Genomic DNA, 22,798 nt, shown 5'->3' with positions numbered 1-22,798 from the left:
AGGAGTTGCCAGAAAGAGGCACACAAGGTGCCGCCATCCAACTGTCTTAGGAACTCCAATCCGGATTTGTGTAGGGTTTATTCCTTAGCCATTTCTTCTTCCGAAGATATCCCACAAGGCAGCAGAGGTTTAAGATCAGTTTTTTCCTTCTCCCAGATGTTCTACCTTCCCAGCTTGATGAGCCCCATCTGCCCCTCACTTCCCTCTGCAGCATGTGCAGAAATCACCTTCTTGACTATTGGAACCACGGTTTTTCTCGTCCACTCAATTCCCTTTGTATGCAGGGGAAGTCCCTAACTCACCAGACCCACTGCCTACCCTCACCTGGTTTAGCCAGCAACAGAGGATGTGATTTCTGACTATGTCCCCCTCCAGTATGCTCCACAAATCTGTTCTGGAAGAGTTTTTCAGGGACTGGAGTTGCAGGAGCAGAGAGAGAATCAGAGAGGGTATTCTGTTAGCAGATACCTCTATACTTGAGCAACTTCACTGAGAAGAACTCACTGGATTCCACCCAATGTGTCCCAAACTCTTGGCCCATGACAGTACAACAAAGCAACAAAATGAATGGCATGTGTAATACTCCAAGCAATATTAATATACAGTACAAGCAATTGCTGCTGAATACTTTTGGTGTTGTTGGCAGTTTAAAAGTTCAGCATGTGTTCTCAGCATTTCACAAATTCTCAGCCATTTGCAAAAGGTCCTTTGTGTTTTGTATGTTATAACAAAGGATATAAAAATAAATTTGAATTTGGGTGCTAAATTGTTTAATTATTCTTTGCAGCATTGAATACTGGTTTCGCTGCATGGACCTTGATGGGGATGGTGTATTGTCAATGTATGAACTGCAGTACTTTTATGAAGAGCAATGTCAGAAACTGGACAATATGGCCATTGAACCACTGCCATTTGAAGATTGCCTTTGCCAGATGCTTGATCTTGTGAAACCAGAGTGCGAAGGTGATAGGTTCTTTTTCCTCTCAACAGCTTCTCTGAGCAATCTTTTTGCTAACAAGATAAAATCATGTATGAAGTCTCTTTGGCTAAATGTTCTGGTTTAGTTATCACATTTAGCAGGCAAAATTCATCTGATAAATTGCATTATGACAGGATTTCAGTCGTAATTTCCAACCTGAAAATTGGCAAAATTATCAGGTTATCAGACTGAGTCAAAAGCTTGCTAAAATAAGAATTGTCACCCCCACCCCCAGAATTTATAATAAGTCTTCATCCTCTTGGGAAGATGCTCCAAAAGGACTGTTTTGATTTTAATAGTAATAGGAAACATCAATTTTGAGAAGAACATACTCCACAGATCTTAATTGGGGGATGTCTCATATATTATCCATAGGGATTATTAGTCCTAGTTCACATAATCAGTAAAAGCAACGTTTATAAACCTTTTCAGTTTTCCAAATACTTCTATCACAACCCGTAACGTATCAAACGTTTAAAACCTTGTTTCTGATCCTGTTTCCAGGAAAAATAACTCTTCATGACTTAAAGAAGTGCAAGATGGCAAATGTGTTTTTCGACACCTTTTTCAACATTGAGAAATATTTAGACCATGAGCAGAAGGATCAGTTTTCTATGTTAAGGGTAAGAACAATTAGTGTCACAAGTTGATGTTCATAAGCTTAACAGTCTCCTTGATGATAATTTCATTTAACATTCTTCAGTATTATAAGCATCATTGATCATACCCCTAGGGCACTGAAAATGAAAACCAAGAACTGTCTGATTGGGAAAAATATGCTGCTGAAGAGTATGATGTCCTAGTAGCAGAGGAAGCAGCTAGTGACCAGTGGAATGATTGGTGAGTACAGTTTTTAAGGCCTGATGTTTTTGTTTTTGTTTTAGAGATGCTGTAAGGCACCCAGAGTGGTTGGGGAAACCCAGCCAGATGGACGGGGTATAAATAATACAAGTATTATTATTATTATTATTATTATTATTATTATTATTATTTATTTACTACAGTTACGGAATCACTTCTTAATATTAGCAAAAGAGATTGGTTTTATTACCACAGCTCAGGCTTAGATAGACCGAAGTGACTAATTCAGGGAAAGATAATTATTTAATGAAGAATTTGCTTCCTGCAACAAAACACAAACCTGTTCTGGGTAGCAACCATGGCTTTACTAGGGAAAGTCCACATGCAGCCTAGCCCAAGCTTATTTCCAAAGTCACATGAGAGAGCAAGTATTTCAAAGCCATGCCTAAGAATATTGCCTGTGTTCGCATAGAATGCTGAACCATGGTTTAGCTGGGGGGGGGGCCTCTGCGTATGTTGTTAAAATCCATCTCCCATCATTCCTTTCTCTTGGACATGCTGGCGTGGCCTGATGAGAAGTTGACGCAAACACCTGGAGTGCCACGGGTTCCCCATTTCTGATTTAGTGATATGTGGATGAGTGTTCACATCGCACAGCAAAGGGCTGGGCTTATATGCTGCTCTCTCATCCCATGGAGCCAAGAGCAGTTCTCCTGAGTTTTGTTTTGCTTTCAGAGAAACTCAGTGTTGCCTATGAACTGGGGATTATGGTTGACAAGGAACAATCCAGCTTCAAGCTATGACTTACAAAGCTGACTTGTTTAACTGAGGGTTGCTTATTTTTAAACTATGTTCCCCTGTGTGCATAATGCTAACTGAGGATCTCTGAAAGTGAAAATCAAATTTATAGAAATCTTCCTCTTGGCAGCATGAAAGGAGAGGAGGGGAGCATATGAGATTGATGCTTTGTTTGGGCTCATGGAGGCTTATCCAACACTAAGCCAGAGTTTGTGTGCAAACAGGGCTACTGGCTGGTTATATGTAAAACATTAATTGCCGTATATACTTGAATGTAAGCCAACCCGAATATAAGCCGAGGCACCTAACTTTACCACAAAAAAACTGGGAAAACTTATTGACTCGAGTAGAAGCCTAGGGTGGGAAATGCCAACAGTGGCAAAGGCGGAGGAAGGAGCAGCCTGAAAGGGCTGCTTTCGGGCTGCTCGTTCCTTCTCCGCCGCCGCCGCCGCCAACAGCCTCTGCTGCTCGCAAGGGCAGGCACAGGAACTGCGCTTGGCAGAGCAGCGGCAGCAAACAGTAAGTGGGACCCTCACTTGAGTATAAGCCATGGGGGGCTTCTTCAGCATAAAAAATGTGCTGAAAAAGTTGGCTTATACACAAGTATATATGGTGAGTAACAACACTGATGAGCAGTTACCGTAACTAACCTAAAATCCATTGAGTATGGTACATAGCTATCACCAAAAATGGATCAGCTGGGAGCATAATGCAATAAAGTACAAGGCATGTCCATAAATATGTACTTTCTTCGTTAATTCCTATGTTGCTTTCCTAGTTATGAAGCGGAATTGAACCCTGGAGATCATCAGAAGACCAACGTGCTGAAATATCAGATGGAAAAAAGGCCTTTCTTTGATATGCCGTCCCATTTGGCAGACGTTGACTTAGATGAGTATGACTATGAAGATGATTTTGAATGAATTGTTTGTATAAAAATAAGGACCGTCTGCAGCAGGTCTGCTAAATTTATGTAGGGCTTAGTTTCCAGAAAAAGTAAACTTAGTTCTTTGTGCTGCAAAGTTAATATTTTAATCATTTTGGATGATAGCTATTGTTAGTCACACTCAAAATAGACATTGTAGACCCATTGAAATGAATGGTCTTATACATGAAGGTCAAAGGGCTTACTCTGAGTATGACTAACATTTAATATCACCCTTAGATACCTTGAAAAAAAGAAAGTTGCTTTTTATGAAATTACTTTTTTGTATTTATTCATTAGATTGTTGCCTGTAAAATAGAGTTAATTTATTTATAGATAGGTTATATTACCTTTATGGAATTACAACGTACCTTCCCCCCTCCTCTAAAAAAAAAAAGAGTAGAATTCTTCCTAGTTTTCATTTATAGCGATAATGGTCTCCCAGCAGAAATCTAATAACTTTGCCAGAGTTCAAAGAGAAAAAATGTCACAGCTGTGCGTGAAGGTCAAAGCATCACTGGACATGCTGGTGCACGCAGCAAAATGTGGTCTTGCCCTGAAAACTAACACACACACACACACACTGTGCTCCTTTTAGTCCTTCAACTTAAACCCCCACCGCCACCCATTGCAAGAATGGTTTTTATCGCTCACACTTGACTGCAGTGGATGTTGTATTCTGTGTCAAAGGAACCAATGTAAGTTTTACTTGATCTGTGATGTGCACTAACCTTGTTATGGGCATTTAGTGTGTTTCCTCAATGGTTAGCTAATGACACATTCCATGAGTATTCATACCAATGGTGTCAGAGCAGCTGAACAGTTTGATGCTTCCCTTGAGAAGTGACGGCTTTTCTGGACAAGCTAGAAGTTGCTACGCCAGTTTTTTAAAAGCATAAGGTTTGTAGTGCCTTAATTATCTCAACGTTCACACAAGGAACTAAATATTGTGTTCCAGGAAGATTCTTGCTGTTTTTCATGTAAAACAAAAAACAGGTGTAAGCTATTTTGTTTGCAGTGCAGATCTGTTTAAAGCATTTAAATATGTTATTTTCAAATAAAGTTTTTTTCATATATGTAAATTCATTGATTTCCTTCAACATCTGTGTAGACTCTTTTAATACTACTGCAGCTTATAACAGATGTCTGTTTGCACACAATAAGCCAGGGGAACCTGTGGGCAGGAGGCTTTCCTTTTTCACTTGCCCACAGTAAGAAAAGAATGTCTCACTTAGGCAGATTGAAACAATCACTCATTTTATTTTGCAAACATGATAATATAAAAGTATGAAACCAAACAGCTGTTTTACAAGCTCATTGACAATGAATAGAGCACATTTTCACCCTAGTACCAATATTAGACTGCCATGGTATACAAGAAAGCATATGAAATACAAATTAGAAATTGTGTTTTTAAGGATCCCCCCCTCCCCACCCACATACATAAATAGTTTCTCTTTCTCTATTCCCCAGAAACCCACTACCCTGCTTCTGTGTTAAAAAGTAAACAGTCTGGTCTCAAAAGTGGTCTGCCATGGGCCCAACATAAAATACTGCTCTGCTACTATATGGTAGGTTTTCCCATTGTTGCCCTGACTACAAATACATCTGCCGTCACATTTTGGACAGAGAAACTTCAGCAAAACGAAGGTGAAAATCAAGTGTTTGCAGAAAAAAAGTGTAGTCACAACAGCATATCAAACCATGTAGTAACACTGGCTGAAGAAATTAGTGTAATTTTGTCCATTACCTTTCTCATGATTCAGTTATATTATAACCATACCATGTCATGCTTTCAGCTAACCAGGTGTGGCCCCCATTGCAATGCCTGTACTTTTCTTCATTCACGTGAAAAAGCAGAGTGTCTTTGCTTCTTACGTCTCCTAAATAATACACAAATCAAGGTTATTACACAGAGCTCTGTACAGACCCTGTGGCCAACTTGAATTGCAGTTATATTGCTAGTTGAATAATGTTTTCTAATTAAAAATGCATTTTTAATCACCAGTTCCTCATCGGAGCAGAAATGAAGAATGGGTAACAGTGGTGCTGGGCAGATTGGGTTTTGAATTTAGGAGTTACCAGTTATGTGTGTGTCTTTAACAGGCATTAACAGTAGGCAGATATTACCGCAACAGATTAAAAAGTGTACGGTACTGAGTGTTTTCCAAAGATTTGAGACGCTAAGTGAAAAGGCTAGCCTTTGTGAGCAATAGCCTTATTCTTCCCCACTCCACCAGTGTGTACTACCAACAAAGTATCTGAAACCTCAATATAAAGCCATCCTTACCTGGTCAGCACCAACAACATCAATATCAGCCTCTTCAGCCAGAACCTCTACTGTATTTTCTACCTTGACACCATCTGGAATACTAAAACGAGAAGCCAGATAGATTAGCTGCTGTCCTTGGAAACTAGTTTTTGCAATCTAGAGGCCAAAAAAAAGACTTCTTTTCTAATAGGAATCATGGAGAAACTCATTTTTGAAGTTAAGAACTGGTGGCTAACAATACACTTCAGGAAGGACCCTGACATTTCCAGTTAAAGAACAGCATACCAGAGCTCTGCCCAAGACTCTTGAGAGCTGCTGCCAATTGGAGTAGACGATACTGGGCTAAACAGACCCTACAAAACAGCTTCATATGTTCTTCAGTAAAGGTTGAGTTGAAATGATTCAGTTCTTAAGTGCTGCAGCAACTACAGCCAAGAGAGAGATTCCAAGTTACAAAGATAATCCCAAGCCTATTCCTTACCTATATTTTCTCTTCAGTCTTTCAGGACCTGATGGATATTCTTGGTGACAACTGTCATGAGATTTTAGCCTCTTCCTGCTATTCTGTGCCAAGGAAGGGAGGTCAGATGGGCAATGGGCATATGAAGGTGTGTTTGCCATCTGAATGTGACTGGCTTTGGCGCAGGATCCTGGAAACAACGAATTATATCCATCATCCATCTACATGTCACTGTTGTTCCTTGTACCACATCAAAGGCCACAACAAAACTTCAGGAGAGGGTTTATGTGGGGAGCCATGGTAGGGGAGAAAGAATATAAGATTCAAAGCTGAATGGGTTGCTTCCAGGGGCCAGGATATAAAATGTTTTCTCAGTGGATACAGAAGCTTTTGTATTTCCAATCTTCATGAAAGAATGTCTGCGCTTATGTAGCCAAAACAGAGGCAGCAGCAGCTTTGAGGAAACCCTGAGTTTTGCAAAAGTATATTTTTAAAAATGCAGCAAACAAAACCAAGGAAGCATGCCCAGTGGGTACAAAATGCTGGCTTACTCAGGGGAAACAAAGAACGGAGTTGCTGGGAAACGTCTAAGGATAGTTCTCTACCCTTTTTATATCTTATCTCACTGTCGATTGATACTGATCAGCCTTGTCAGCAACAGAGCTTTCCCTTCCCTGCATGCAACAAAAAGTGGCTTGAGGGGGCAGTTTCAGAGAACCCCTGGAACAGCAAAGGGGTGAAGGGAGTATTGTTCCATCTGGCAAGCTAGGATAATGGAGAAACTGAAAGGGCTAAATAAATGACTTTGTGATTACTGAATATACATGGTTAAATTGCATTATATAGATTAATTAATGTGTGATTGCTTTGTTCCATACAACTGCTACAAGACACCAGATGAGAGAATTACGGTATATTGTTTACCTACAGATACATATTATACATATGCCTACAGATATACATATTACCTACAGATATTACCTACAGATATTACCTACAGATACATATTATTATTATAACTTTTAAAAATAAAATAGTCACATTATACCTTCAGAGAGGGTTTTTTTACATGGTGTCCTATCGGATGGCCATTCACTTATGCTGCTGATGATAGAACTCTCATCTTCATCACTGGCCAGCAAAGAGGTTCTGTACCACTCCAGCGAGTACACAAATTCTTCTTTACAAAGTGCTGGTTCAGAGGTATATCTCAGCAAGTAACTATATCTGGATGTGAACATGAGGGAGAAATACAAACGACCGAAAGATCAGGAGCTCTTCTCTGACAAGGAGGTGGTTCACTATAGTAATTAACAAAGCTTTCCTCTATTTCTCAACCAAGGCAGCCCATCGATCAGCTAAGACAAGACAACACTAATTCGGAAACAATTCCGCACAGAAAGGACATTTAAAGTACGGCATGTTTAACGTAGACTTCAAAGGTGCTTGCTTAGTGTAGCAAGAGTATACTATTACAGCAGTTTCCTAATTGCTTTTCATATTCCAGTGGCTCTCCTGTAGACAAGGGATAGATAACAACACTGCTTGCTCATAACATGCACCACCAGTGTGTATGCATGTGTGCAGCTTCACATAACTCTTCCTACTCCTGCATCACTCTTAGGAGTGGTTTGGCCAGCAAGGGTTAGCCTAAAAGCACACAGAATTAAGTTGTATGTCAAGTATCTTGTGGCCCTTTATAGATCGTTGGACACACAACTCCTATCAACCCCAGCAAGCATAGCAAACGTTCCTAGAATGATGAGAGCTGTAGACCAGGGGTAGGCAACCTAAGGCCCATGGGCCACAAGCAGCCCACGGGGGTCGTTTAGCTGGCCCACGAGCCGCCCCTGAACTGAGCCGCCCACTCGGTGAGTCCCTGTGCGCTGCACTAAACCAGTGCAGCACGGGGACTCGCTTCCACAGTGCCAGAAATCGCGTCTGCGCAGACAAAGACGGCAGAAATCGCGAGCACTCACATGCGCCTGCAATCTGGGGGTGCCACAAAGGGGGCTCCATGGCAGTGAACCGGCCCAGGCAAGGTAAACCTTGCTGACCCCTGGTGTAGACTAACAATATCCGGACAGCCACAGCTTGTCCATTTCTGTGCTGTGTGAGCTATACTAGCAACAAAAATAAGCCTGAGTCCAAACAGCTCAGCCCACCTCTTCAAATTGGCAGCAGAAGACCAAGGAGGAGGGCATTAACAGAAATCCATAGCAGAATTGTATACAGAGAGGTTGCCATTTATTCGCTCCTAGCACAAATGCACAAGTAGTTTGTAAGCAGGAGCCATGCTAACACCTCCTATACGTAAGAGTTTATTTAAGTTCAATACCACAGAGACTCCTGTGCTGTCCAGAAGCATTTGAACACCAAAGGGAAAACTTACACAAGTCTTTTGTCAGGCTTTAGAAGCTTATTGGAGAATTCACTGAGGATGAGCAGGAAGTTCAGATTGGGAGGCAGGCTCTTCCCTTCCAGGGCACCAATTCCTTGAAAGGCAAACTCAATACCATCCCTTTAAGCAACAGTAAGGAAGAGAAGAAAACGAGAGAGAGGTTTATAACATGGATGCCACACAATGGAAGACCAAGGGACAACATGGATTTGGCACCTACTTGTGTATCATGGCTACTGACTCTCGACTTTTCACCTGGTCCCAGCCGAATGTCAAAGCAAAGCGCCGTGCGAGCTCTTTAATGTTGTTGAAAGAGGAATCTATGCTGTTAATGCTATTGCTGTTGTCCTGGCTTCTGGCATGCTTCTGAAACAGCTGTGGACCACAGGAATTGATATAAAATTTTCCAGGCAATTAAAGGGGGGGAAGCCCCAAGAACACATACCTGCCATACATCTGACAAATTCCTTGCTCAGGACCCAGTTAAGCACCAGTAATCTGATTATATATTTTTAGAATCCCACCAAGCTGAGCAAGAATCCAAACGCTACAGGTGGGAATCCGGGCGGGTGGTGGGCAGATCAGAATACATAGGGGACACAATTAAGACACCTAAACTCTGCCACTTCTCCAGTACAAAATGGTGTGAGAGCATGCGAATAAACAAATAAATCATGCCTTCTGAGAGATGCCATTTAATTAAACAACATGAATTATCCATTTGCATGGAACATGAAATTAACCCCTTTCAGAATTCTTCTGAATATGGGGGAACTATTTTTTTAACACATCCCAATACTTTTTCTGAGGAATATTTTTGTGGATCACGTAACTTAAGCACGTAACTTGAGCTAAGTGTACATACTTTGCTCACAGTTTCTGAATACATTTTATATTGAAGCCTGCCTTGCATAAATGGAGGAGAACAAGCCTGAAGTGCTCATTAATACAAGAGAGAACGTGATTTCCCCCAAACCAACTGGCTAGGTGGGTTATTAGCATGCCTTGAGGTTCGAACTTTCCAAGGTCAATGAAACTCCCAAACTGGGCTGGTTGCCTATGTGATATGTAAACACAGGCTCCTGACTTATGTGAGCAGAGCACAGCTCACTAAATGCTGCTGAGCCTCCCCACCTCTCATATTTCAGCAGATGGGTCATGGCACTTCCTAAGCTCTTGACGACATTGTTTGAAATCCACTGGGCTCATATGTCAGCCATCTGAAGGGGGACATTCTGAAGCTTGGAGGGTGGCGCATAAGCTTGCAGAGCAGATAAGACAGTTCTGAGCAAGCTAGCCTAGGCTAGCAAAATTCTGCATTCTTTATATGACACCAAGATAAAACGTATCAGTGCATCTGGGGCCTTGCTCACATGGAAATGGTGAACCTGTATTGGGGCTACACCATTTCCAACTAAAAAAAAGCCAAGGTTCATGGTACCCAGGGCCAGCCAAGTTATTTTGGCACCTCCCGCAGAAAATCCCACAAGCACCTCTCCTTTCTGCCAGTAAAACTAAAATCATAATAAATGAACCAACTAACAATTTCCTGCCCTTTCATGAACTGCCCAAAACAGCTGTCTGAGGCATCTACCACAGCCTGCCTAATGATAGGTCTGGCCCTGGATAAAGCCAGCATATTAGGATGGCAAGTAGGCCATTCCCTTTCTCCCTAAAATCTATTCTATGCGGAGGTAAACAATTTGGTGGAGCGTTTTGCAGCTAGTGCAAAACGCAGTAAATTGCCTTTTAAGAGGAGTCAGTATTTGGAGCCACATCGCACCATTCTTAAAGAACTACCCTGGCAATCAACACAGTTCTGGTCTGTGTTCAGAATTTTACAGATGACACATAAAGGCCTGAATGACCAAATACCTGAAGGAGCATGTCCCCCCCCCCCCAAAAAAAAATATAGTCCTAACCAAGAGTTGAGGCTAGATGGAGAAGGGCCTCCTTAGAATCCTGCCAATGGGAAGTATACAGGAATCGCCTTACCTGCTGCAAGCAGAGGATCAGTGTTTTTGCACTTTGAATTTTGTCATTCTGCCTCGTCCGGCTCAAGGTTTCTTTAATTATGTCACCAAAGTCATTATAAGTCTGTTAAATGGCAAAGAGGGGAAAACACAACAAGGAATAGCATTATTTTTTAAAAGGCTATTAAAAAACAAAACAAAAAAGTTTTTATAATAATAATTTTATTCCCCAGCCACTCGCGGCTTCCAACAGAATACTAAAATACAATGAAACAAGTTGACTTATTTATAGCTTTGTATAAGGAACGATGGTATTTAGGCTCCATTGTACATTGCAAGCGTTTTCTCACGATTTTATTCGTGCAGTACACTCCTGATTTAACACATTTAATTGGAAGTAAGTTTCACTTCCAAACAGGATCATAGCTCATATCTATATAAAAACAAGAAAGCGGAGAAAAGAAAAATCACAGGCCTAATCCGCTTGTTTTTGGAAAACCTAAAAAAAAATTCCAGTCAATGCTACTGGTGAAGTCATCAAATAAGAACTGAGCAGGAAGGTATTGAATCTTCCCCCCCCCTCCGGTGTACCCTGCTGAACAAAACGTCTAGGTTCTAGCTCTAGAATATTCTGAAGACATTCTGTGCTTATTTCCTGTGTGTGTGATTACGCAGAGACCATACCTGATCAGTTTTGCAGAGGTGTTTCATGTGATGACCTAATTTGGACACAAAGCTAACCCAGTTCAGTGTTATGTGTATGGGCCTGCTCCCACTCCCTCCTCCAGTGACAAGGAGGGAGGAAATCGGAGGCATCCACTTCTATTTTAAACAAACCATAATCTCTTGCTTCACCGAAGCCAGGAACTGCAGTTTAGTTTTAACCGAGGTTTATCTGAAGAAACCAGGACCATACCATGATTTGAAGTAGGCTTTTTTCAGGCAAGCTACGGTGAACCACCCACAATTTGCCCCTTGTAAGAAACAACAAACTGCAGCTAGTTTAAAACTGAAGTGAATGCTTCCAATCTCCTACTCATGGCCACAGCAGTGTAGAGGGAAGTGTGTGGACCTGAGGCTGGTGCACATAACACCAAGCTATGGTTTTGTATTATGTTTAGCCCTTCTCACTATATTGCAGCTTACCAGATTTGTTCCCAGTCTATGTTCAAACAGAACCACAGCCAGGCACAGTTGCCTGAAAAGTGTACCCGCCAGATATGTGTGTTGGCATCTTTGCACTTTTGACTGTATTTTGAGTTTTCAACTCAAAACATTTTAGGTGCATGTGCCTTTTAAAAATCAAACAAACTGTAGGGTGTGACAAAGCCAACAGTCTAAAGACACCTTGCAAAAGTTATTTCCTTGTAAGATTCCCTCAAAGTAGTGAGAGTATTAGCAATGCACATAAACACTTCTCCAGCCTGCCATAACTCTCCCCCCACCCACTGTCACAATGTAAATATGGGTGCTGCTAAGGAAGAGTCTTCTAAAAGTGCAGTCAGCAATGTAATAAAACAGAAGGGAATACAGAGTGTACTCATTTGTACTCACCATGGCACATGTATCAAGACTGAGTGTGTACTAATAAACTCAGTGTTTGTGCTTGCTATATACAGTGGTACCTTGGGTTACATATGCTTCGGGTTACAGACTCCGCTAACCCAGAAATAGTACCTCGGGTTAAGAACTTTGCTTCAGGATGAGAACAGGAATCGGGCTCCGGTGGGGCAGCAGCAATGGGAGGCCCCATTAGCTAAAGTGGTGCTTCAGGTTAAGAACAGTTTCAGGTTAAGAACGGACCTCCGGAACAACTTAAGTACTTAACCCGAGGTACCACTGTAACTTTTACAGCATTTGGAAGGCATCGCTAAGGAGATTATTCAATTACCCTCATATAATGCTTGTAGATTTCAGCCGCGGCAGTCATCTCGACAACATTATGGACAATTAACTTGCAATAAGCTGCAAGGAGGCACCGTTTCTGCTGCAAGGCATCCAATTTTTGTTCTTCCATCTTTTTCACTTCTTCTCCTGTCAAGACTACAGCAACGAGTTTGGTTAGGTTCCACGCTAACACTGCATTCCGAAGCATTTTCAAATACAAACCTTAATCTGAGCAATAGACACCCTCGAGTACGTGGCCAGCTCACAAAACCTTAAAAGCATTTATTTGTTGTTATTCAGACATCATAGAATCACAGAGTTGGAAGGGACCCCAAGGATCATCTAGTCCAAACCCCTTCAATGCAGGAATATCAATGCAGCAGTCCCATACGGGGACCGAACTTGCAACCTTGGCATTATCAGCCCCACGCTCTAACCAACTGAGCTATCAAGGCTGATGATAGTGCTAACAACTCATCTGCCATTTCACATGGATCTCCTCACTGAAAAGCAGTATGTACAGAGCAGCAAAGAGGAGCAAGTGAATACCGGAGATCTCCTAAACCCTATGTAACTATGACTGGAAGTTAATCACATTCATATATGGCTGGATAAAAATAATAAAAATCAGTGAAAGTGCAACTCATCTTATAATAACAAATAACATTTCCTGATGCATTGTGCTAACCTATATGCTAGAAATACTAATACTAAAGTGTTGGGAATAACTTCTTGTAGGAAATATAAACGATGGCACAAGGTATTTTTCTGGAGTAAATTATCCATCTTCAGTGCCAGAACCTGCAGTAGATGTTAACCGCAGGGCTGATTTCTGACTGCCAATAGAATCTATATCATGGGGACCAAGAATGAGGAGGAAGATTAAACAGGAGAGCACTGAAAGCCCCATACTGAAATAAACACATGATGAGCGATCACATTGGCACCTCCCGTGGTGCCTCCACTCCATCTTCCTTCGCACCCTGGGAACTCCCTGTCCATTGATATTACACAGGCACCATCGCTGTACTGTTTTCAGAGCCTGCTAAAACTTTTTGTTCCAGTAAGCCCTCCGAGGCATGTGATTTTAGTTGCTATCGCCTTGTCTACCTTGGGTAGCAGAACACTACTAAGTGGAACACAGACATTATCAGCAAAGTATGTTTAGTTCCTTGCTGGAAAGCGCTGCTGACCTCTGAATTCTTTTGGCTCCTCTGCGAAAACATGATCCTCAACGAAGAAGAGCAGTTTTGATTGGAGAGATGAACTGGGAAGGTACTCCACACACTCAATCAGTCCATCACTTAAACCTTGATGACTTACAATCATCAGCAAGTCGCAAAGTATCATAAAAGCCTACAATGATAAATAAAAGAAAAACAACTTGTAAAGGTAAAGGGACCCCTGACCATTAGGTCCAGTTGTGGCCGACTCTGGGGTTGTGGCGCTCATCTTGCTTTATTGGCCGAGGAAGCCGGCGTACAGCTTCCAGGTCATGTGGGCACTTAGGCACTTCTATTTTGAAATATTTACTAGCCACCTTTCAGGAACGCGTGCACCAAGGCAGTAAATAACAATATAATGCTAAAGATACAATATTTTTTTAAAAAAATGCTGTACCATATTATTGTAACATAACATTGGATTACAGCACATCCAAACCTTGAACATTCAAAAAATACAAAAACCTCACCAGCTATAATTCAGCTTGTGAAATGCCAATTTCAAAGCCACACACACACGCACAAAAAGTACGCCCTTCCCCCCGCCAATCCCCACACCCGAGATTAGATTAAGGATTCCACCAATTCCTTATCTGCCAAAAATTGTGATGATTGCTATGAAGAAGGCAAAGCCCTCGAATGGGTCCATTTGTTTGGAGGCAAAATCCTTCCCAGCCCCAAATACAGCAACCATTTTGAACCACAGCACCAAGGGAGCAGAATATAGGGTGGGGGCAGGAGAGTTGATGCTCTGCTGACAGTGTTGTTGGGGCCCAACACCATTGGCTTAAGCATTCTGGGAGTGGACTGGAGTGAAGACTTCTTTACTCTGGTCCGCCGCTCTTGCCACACCCACGTCGAAGGTCGTTTAAACAAAGTTTTTGGCAGGCACTCCCACAAGCCCCAGCAGTTGGCCAATTCCAACGGCTGTCTGCAAGGGGAAATGTTTCTTCTGAGCCCCAAGGAAAGCCATGCCAGGCAGCACATGCTGGCCACCTGGGAACTCTGCTGAGCGACCATTCTCCACCTCACCTGTACTAGTAACACACAGCAAAGTACAGCTTAAGATTTGGCCTACTTGGCTTACTGGGATGGTCTATTGAAAGTGAAAGCACTTCTTCTGCCAAATCCAGTCCACAGTGGAAGCAACTGCCCAGTAACAACCAAGCAAACCCCTTCTCCTCACAGGCTCACCTTCATATTTCATCCAATCCCCATGGGCAACACCAGGGGGGGGGAAACACCATTAACACCACAAAGTGTGAATCAACAGGAACTTTAAACTGAAGACGCTTCCAGGGACACCACTGGTTAAAAATTCCTATGAGACAACTAAATTCCCAACCTCAACCACTAGAGAGTGTTACTCCCACCTGGGCCCAGGATGACAAGAGGGGAGATTGCAATTTCCTCGTGTGGAGAAGCACCAAACTGGGTTAATTGTTCTCATGAGGAATAAATCCTCACTATGGTCCACCAGGGGACTGGACTAAACCTCCTCCTTGGTGCTTTCAAGTGTTTAAAGCATGTTCTACCTGTAATCCTTACAACAACCTTCTTAGGCAAGTCCATATTATTCTACCCCATGCTGCAGATGGGAGATGCTGATGAGAGCAAAGAGTGGGTTGCCTAATGCTTCTAGTGAGTTGATGGCAGACACAAGATGCAAACCAGCGTCTTTCTGGTGCACAGCTCAGCCTGCTTAGCCACTAAGTCACACCAGCAACTGGGTGCTGTGTTGTATAGAGATTAGAGTCAATTCTTCCTTCCTCCCCAGAATTTTAGTATCTCTAGGCAATACAGCGCCCCTCAAAACAGGGGAGTACTTCTTCTGAATATGTGTACATAACACTTGCCCACATTGCTCTTAGGATAGGGAGGGGTGCAAATCTAAAGGGAAAAGTCATATGAAAGGGCATGTAGGATTCTTACCTTTTCACGTAACTTTCTGCTGCGGTGGCTGAGGTAGCACGTACAAATGTGGCAGTACTGCTTCAAGTGTGTCCTCAAGGCAAGAATGCTTTCCTTTAAGGGGAAGGAGAAAATCAGAAATTATTTCTGCAAAATGCCTCTTTGAATAATTCTACGTCATCGAAGCCCATCTCAAGACTTCTGTGAAAGGTGCAGAACTTTGTAGCATCTCAAGTTTCTTCTTCGCATCTTATTCTGTTTGAAGAGGAAGCACAGAGGAAGGGGGGGGAGAAAGGAGTCACAGGAGCTGTGAGAAATCTCTATAAAATCCACAGGACACCATGATCCTCCTCATTCTACCTTTGTATCCAGCAGTTTTTCACTCTCTATCTTGCCAGTAGCGCAGCACAGAGATGTGCACAGAATCTAATGAGGGTTTATTCCTCCCATCCACTGTTTTGCAACAATCTGTCACACTATATAGACAGCGTAGTGATAGTGTGGAATAAGGACAAGATGTAATCAGCTCCAATCTGTGTCAGCTCACTTCCCCTTGTCACTCAGGTCCCTGCTGCAGGGGACCAAGGTGTCCCAGAGTGGGAAATGCTGATTTGCATAAAGAATATTTTTTTAATCACACAGTGACATCCTTTCTTTTCTTTTCTTTTTTCATTCTGAGACACAGCCAGTGCTTTTCTTCTGGGGAAAGCAGGTGCCAGTACTGCGTACCCTTAAGTACCCCCAGAAAACTGGCTACAGCATCCCACAAAAAACTGCAGATGAAATCAAGACAGAAACCACACAAACATGCAGCAAATGAGCTGCTGGCATGATTTGTTTGGGTTTTCTATCAAAAAACAGATTAGTGAAGTCACTCAGGGATCATCCGGGTGTATTTTGCATATCATTGTTTACCGGGTACAATATGGCAGCCAAAGACGTTTTGGTGTCCCAGGTGCCCTTTAATTCTTTCCAAAAAACTCTCATCAGGGCAGGTTGCCCCTATCCTCTCTAATGGTATATAATATAAATATAAATATAAACTCACTTTTTTGGCCATGTGTACATTGCATGTGCTAGGAAGACATCAACATGCTGCCCACAGTGTTAATTTTATTTATATACTGCTTGATTGTAATAAAACCCAGTGCTTTTTTTCTGCGGGGATGCATACCCTTAAACATTTAGTGAATCTTTGTACTTTTGTTCATTTACCGTATTTATTTCCCCGATTTGAACTATAAAATGGTGATTTTTCTTGAGTCAAAATGAGAGTACCCCTAAACATTTTTTAAGGGAAAAAAAGCACTGATAAAACCTCATAGTGGTTTGCACTCAAGCAGTTCACATTTGCACACAGTGTCCATGTGATCAAAGGAAAGCACATGTTACCATGATGATTTTCTTCCTGAGGAAGCAAAAATTCAGTGTGTGAAGCCCCTGTTTCACAAGTACTTGCTCTCTCTCCAACCAATCGGTTGTTATTATCAGATGCAAGGTTTGCAAAAGTATGAACAACATGCTTCTGATGCAACCTGGGAAGAAGAGGATAATGGATCTCACAAAGGACGCCAAATAATCTCTGAAGTGGGAGCTCAAGGATGGCTTTTGAGTCACTACTGCACCAGAATCAGGAAATCAGAACGTGAGCCACTTTTGCTTCTGGAAGCTCAAATTCTTCTGAAGCTCCAAATTGACCAATGAAGCACAAAAGGACACAAAGAAACCTTGAGAAGTGGCTTGAAGTCCCCACCCTGGGACTAACCTTGGAAGAAGTGGTCTCTAGTGCAGAAGAGAGCTGCCAAAGCAGTGCAGAATAAGCACATTGTAAAGCAGGCCAAAGGATCTGCAAAAGAAAACCAAGAGTCGTGACTTAATCATTTCAAATTCTGAACTGAGAAGCTTAGCATGGGCAGTCACCTCAATGCAGAAAATTCCACTCCTCTGCCACGAAGAAAGAATCCAGTGATTCACCCACATCTAAACGCCACTTCTGTCACTAAATTAAGAATGTGTTCTACTCAGACTCAAGTATCAGCTGAAATTCAGCCTAACAAGATGGAAAATGGCCGGGGGGGTGGGGGAGGTCATTAAACCCATGGGATGCTGAAACTAGGACTTAATTTACACTGGTGTGCTATTTTGGAGACGCGAAATATTTTCTGGTCCATAATTTGGTCACGGTTACCTGAACAGTTAAAGCATTTTGTTCCACCTCAAAACCAAGGACCTTAGCCAGTGTGCCATAGAGATTCCACCTGGTGAGATCGTGAGCACTACAAAAGGAAACACAGCATCACTCTGAGAACTTTCAAGCAGCTGTGACAAAACAGAATACTCAACAGAATACTCAAGACTGCCCTCACCCTCTTTACTCATCATTTTGATTCCAACTCGTTTAACAAAAAACAAAAACACAACCCCCAGAAATCTTTAGGTTGGCAATCTGCACAATGAAGCATGGCTTTAACTCAACTGGTTTTTTTGTAAAAAAAAAACAACAACAAAAAACCCCCAAGCAAATTAATCCAGCCCAACAAAGCAAGTGGAAAGCAGCCTATTACAACTAGACTTCTAGTAGGATTGCCACAGATTCAGAATCATCTTCAAAGCCGACTTATTCCCACACTGGTTAGCAATTCAAAAGGAGAGTCCCAAGTTCCAGCACTGTGAGAATACAAGTGCTAAAAGGGGTGCAAGAGTTGCGTTGCATAAATTGCCTGAACTGGTAATGCCAAAATAAAGGTAAAGGTAAAGGGGCCCCTGACCATTAGGTCCAGTCATGGCCGACTCTGGGGTTGCGGCGCTCATCTCGCTTTATTGGCCGAGGGAGCCGGCGTACAGCTTCCGGGTCATGTGGCCAGCATGACTAAGCCGCTTCTGGCAAACCAGAGCAGCGCACGGAAACGCCGTTTACCTTCCCGCCAGAGCGGTACCTATTTATCTACTTGCACTTTGACGTGCTTTCGAACTGCTAGGTTGGCAGGAGCTGGGACTGAGAAACAGGAGCTCACCCCGTTGCGGGGATTCGAACTGCCAACCTTCTGATCGGCAAGTCCTAGGCTCTGTGGCTTAACCCACAGTGCCATCCGTGTCCCAATGCCAAAATAGGGGGCCTAATTTGGCCTGCTAGGTCATTTCGGCAAAGCCATGCCCAGCTGCCCAACACCCGACATTATATATGGCATCAGGTAAAAGACCCCGGTTCAGACAAAATGGAGCTTGCTTATATTTGTAGCAACAGGCCCCTCCCATTTGTCAAACTTGGCCTACGGGGAGTGGAGCAGGGGAAATAATAATTGGCTTATCGGCAAGATCTATGCGAGGCAGGACTCCCATTCCCAGAGAGGACAAAGCATTCCAGGCCAGGCCTATAGTACTCCAATCTTAACAAATACAACAATTTCATAGGACGGTAGAGTTGGAAGGGACCCTGCGGATCATCTAGTCCAACCCCCTGCAATGCGGGAATAGGCAGCTGTCCCATATGGGGTATTGAACCTGCAACCGTGGCGATATCAGCACCATGCTCTAACCAACTAATTTTGCATGAATCAACGGAAGTGCTTGACGATGCCTGTCTACAGCACTATAGATGTTTCTAGTCCCTTGAAACCAGCAAGCCCATGATGTAAGTATTAGCATGCAAAGAGGACGTGTGCCATGTGCTCCCTGGTACAAAGATCAGGGACGGATGCTCAGCAAAATCCTAGATTTGTCCCACTACGTCAGTGCCATCCATCATGCTATGTATTTACACTGTGACACAGCATTAACGTGATGAATTCAGAACTGAGTTCCATTTCAGACATGAGTGGCAGGCAGGGTGGAGGGCTTCAGTCTGACTCTTAAAAAAAAAAGTCCCAGAGCCCTATTTGCACAACTAGAAACCAAACTTTCCAGAGAATCCTGTTACAGTGGTACCTTGGTTTACGAACTTAAATCTGTTCCGGAAGCCCGTTCTTAAACCAAGGTGTGCTTTCCCATAGCAGCGGGGGACTCAATGTACAAATGGAACACACTCGACAGGAAGCGAAACATGTTCTTATTCCAAGGCAAAGTTCACAAACCAAAACACCTACTTCCAGGTTTGCAGTGTTCTTAAACCAAGTTGTTCATAAACTAAGCTGTTCTTAAACCAAGCTGTTCTTAAACCAAGGTACTACTGTATTTAAAAATATAGCCAATATTCACTAACTATTTATTCTTTTACAACATCTTGAAAGGTGGCAGCCTTTATATTTAAATGGCTCTAAGTGGGCCTTCCCTTTATCTAAATTGACCAGGAAACAGTGCCAACACATAAACACCAGAACTTTCATCTGTATATGGGCCCCAAAACAGTCTCCACAGACTTTATATCCCACCTTTCTTCCACCACAGAACCCAAGATGGCTCCCAGGTGGACTTCCTTACCTTCAGTGGGACAGCTGCTTAATGTGCCTTCAGAGCTGACCCTGGGATGTTTCCTGATCCCAACACCTGCACTTCTTAATTTCACCCAGCAATCTTACATTTTAATACAATGTATTATGTATTGCAGAGGGTTGGACTAGATGACTAGATGGGTCCCAACTCTATGATTCTATGCTGCCTGGCTTTAGGTCTGTAAACAAAGCAGCATTATTCGAATTGTATGTGCCCACAGAGGGTCACTAAAGTGAATTAATAATCAACATAAACAAGCATCTCACTGATGAAAAGCAGTTATTCTTCGCAGCGTCAAGCATATATGATGAATTCCTTCTTTTTCTGCACGAAACCCTCCTCCCTGTGTAGGAGACAGGAGAAAAGACTATGTGACATTTGAGCAGCAACTTCTCTCTCTGAAAAGCAGGCTTGGATAGGGCGAAAGGTATTCCTGCAGTATTCCTGCCCCCTTCCCAACACACACACACAAACACACAACGTGCAGACTCCCCCCACAGTGCATACACCTGCACACCCCAAGGACTGCCTCTCCCCATATGAATCAACCCACACCCTGCAATCATCATCTGAGGCCCTTTGTATGCCACCAACACAAGAATGGGCCTTTCTTGTGGTGGCTCCCCATGTGCGAAATGTTCTCCCCAGGGACGTTTGCCTGGCACCTTTGTTACATATCTTTTGGTGCCAGGCGAAAACATTCCTCCTCTCCCAGGCCTTTGGGCTAATTAAACAATCTATGGCATTTTAAACTGTGGGGGGCTATTGTTTTTGCTTGTTACTATGTTATTTATTTTTATTTTGTAAACCACCCTGTGATCCTTGGATGAAATTTAGACAAGACAAAACAAAAATAACGATAACAATAAAATATAGAGCGGGTAGATTTTGTGGACAACAATACCAGTATACCTGAAGGAGCGTCTCCACCCCTATCATTCTGCCTGGACACTGAGGTCCAGCTCTGAGGACCTTCTGGCGGTTCCCTCACTGCGAGAAACCAAGTTACAGGGAACCAGGCAGAAGGCCTTCTCGGTAGTGGCACCCGCCCTGTGGAACGCCCTCCCTTCAGATGTCAAAGAGAAGAACAACGACCAGACTTTTAGAAGACATCTGAAGGCAGCCCTGTTCAGGGAAGCTTTTAATGTTTAACAGACCACTGTATTTTAATATTTTGTTGGAAGCCGCCCAGAGTGGCTGGGGAGACCCGGCCAGATGGGCAGGGCATAAATGTTGTTGTTGTTGTTGTTGTTGTTGTTGTTGTTGTTGTTGTTGTTGTTATACCCATCATCGCCAGCTAGCACGCCCAATGGTCATGGATGAGGGGAGCTCTAGCCCACAATAAGTGGAAGGCACCATATTGGCTACTACTGGCATAGAGTTTTCTTCCCATTGTTAGCAGTTATTTGGCACAGAGGCAGCATGATTGCCTGCACTGCCTACTGGGGGACATGCAGTCTAATTATTATTATTATTATTATTATTATTATTATTATTATTATTATTATTTATACCCCACCCATCTGACTGGGCTTCCCCAGCCACTCTGTCTTCCTGCAAGAGGGCTGAAAGTTTACTACTGGATCCCCTATGCTGGGCTGCTCCTGTGTTGCTCTGACTCACATCAGATGATCTGTCAAACTGTAGGATGCCACCCCTCACCGAGTCTTTGCCGGTGTGTGTGTGTGTGTGTGTGTGTGTGTGTGTGTGCAAAGTTCCATGGAATGGCAGGAACTTTCCCTCCCCAACCTGGGGGGATTGCTGCAAGAATCACATTAGGGGGCCAACCTAAATAATGGAAATCAAGCATATTTCTCTCTAATCCTCCACCCACCCTGCCAACTTGCAAATCTGCAGAAAACTAGGTTGTTAATGGCTGGAATCTGGCTTATCTCACTGAATAAGCTGGTGTGGGTTGGTGCAGAATTGATGGTTTCTTATTATTTTCTACCAAAAATAAAAGTGTGGGCAAATTTAACCTGACACATTTACTGTACTTCCATCTTTTTTTAAAAGAAAAGAAAAGAAACAAAACTATCAGCATGAACTCTTATATGTTGGAATGACATCTGTTAGCAATGGCACAGCTGATCAACTGTTGTTGAACCGAGTCTGCAAGCTATTCATATTCCCAACAGCTGCTCTTGTATTCTTAGAACTAATGAAAACCTTTTCAAGTATTTCTGTAGCAAATCCCACCCCCAACCAGCCCAACACAAATGGAAATGCAAAAGCCACTTTTAAGGTTTAAAAACGCTGCAAGATGTTTTAACAAAGCAATCTCCATGCAGAGGCTGAACTTTAAAGAGTTATGGAAGAGGAAATGTCTTCCTTGCCCGAATAAGGAAAAAGCTCAGTTTCATCTCCAATTAGTTAAATTATTTTTTCCTCACCAGACCTCAGACAAATGATGTCAAATAGCAGACAGTCATTAGTTAAGAATGCAGACTTTAAATAGTCTAGCGGTAGAATATCAGTTCCCCGAGATGTGAAGCACAGACTTAAATGTTCACAAATCATGCAGCACTCTGTCAAGAGAGGCACGTTATATTCCAATAGAGGGATTCTTTGCACTACTTCAAACAGAAAACAAGCAATAGAAATATTCGTGGTAATTACTGTTGTGGTAGGATCTAAACAGTTAAACAAAACAAAAAAAAAAGGTAAAGACCATCGTTCAAGTTTGGCCCACTTTGCATGGGATACATTTCTAGCCTGGATATCACTTCTGTGTAGGAGT

General features: G+C 42.6%; 2 protein-coding genes across 14 annotated transcripts in view; one reads left to right on the top strand and one right to left on the bottom strand.

The window, feature by feature from the left end:
• PPP2R3B (protein phosphatase 2 regulatory subunit B''beta) overlaps positions 1-4,585 on the top strand; it is a 37,931-nt gene extending 33,346 nt beyond the window's left edge. For all 4 annotated transcript variants that reach the window (XM_083610730.1, XM_083610729.1, XM_083610728.1 and 1 more), the window contains 4 exons: positions 788-963; positions 1,484-1,602; positions 1,713-1,819; positions 3,357-4,585. In XM_083610730.1, the coding sequence (XP_083466856.1) occupies positions 788-963; positions 1,484-1,602; positions 1,713-1,819; positions 3,357-3,501 (547 nt within the window). In that variant the 3' untranslated portion in view covers positions 3,502-4,585. The remainder of the gene's footprint in view (positions 1-787; positions 964-1,483; positions 1,603-1,712; positions 1,820-3,356) is intronic.
• Positions 4,586-4,743: 158 nt separating this feature from the next.
• Positions 4,744-22,798, bottom strand: part of LOC310761048 (cohesin subunit SA-2-like) — a 63,530-nt gene continuing 45,475 nt past the window's right edge. For 8 of the 10 annotated variants that reach the window (XM_083610435.1, XM_083610436.1, XM_083610441.1 and 5 more), the window contains 13 exons: positions 20,325-20,401; positions 17,819-17,906; positions 17,396-17,476; positions 15,652-15,744; positions 13,690-13,852; positions 12,501-12,652; positions 10,632-10,733; positions 8,857-9,011; positions 8,628-8,756; positions 7,284-7,462; positions 6,257-6,425; positions 5,794-5,875; positions 4,744-5,386 (listed from right to left, as the gene is read on the bottom strand). In XM_083610435.1, the coding sequence (XP_083466561.1) occupies positions 5,378-5,386; positions 5,794-5,875; positions 6,257-6,425; positions 7,284-7,462; positions 8,628-8,756; positions 8,857-9,011; positions 10,632-10,733; positions 12,501-12,652; positions 13,690-13,852; positions 15,652-15,744; positions 17,396-17,476; positions 17,819-17,906; positions 20,325-20,401 (1,479 nt within the window). In that variant the 3' untranslated portion in view covers positions 4,744-5,377. Of the gene's footprint in view, positions 5,387-5,410; positions 5,876-6,256; positions 6,426-7,283; positions 7,463-8,627; positions 8,757-8,856; positions 9,012-10,631; positions 10,734-12,500; positions 12,653-13,689; positions 13,853-15,651; positions 15,745-17,395; positions 17,477-17,818; positions 17,907-20,324; positions 20,402-22,798 lie in introns of those variants that run through there. The other 2 variants (XM_083610432.1, XM_083610434.1) reach the window with 1 other exon arrangement.

The sequence above is a fragment of the Podarcis filfolensis genome (assembly GCF_964270895.1).
Source record: "Podarcis filfolensis genome assembly, chromosome: 4".
NCBI classification, from domain to species: Eukaryota; Metazoa; Chordata; class Lepidosauria; order Squamata; family Lacertidae; genus Podarcis; species Podarcis filfolensis.
The sequence above is the reverse complement of the archived record's forward strand: the minus strand, read 5'-3'. Positions and strand labels throughout refer to the sequence as shown.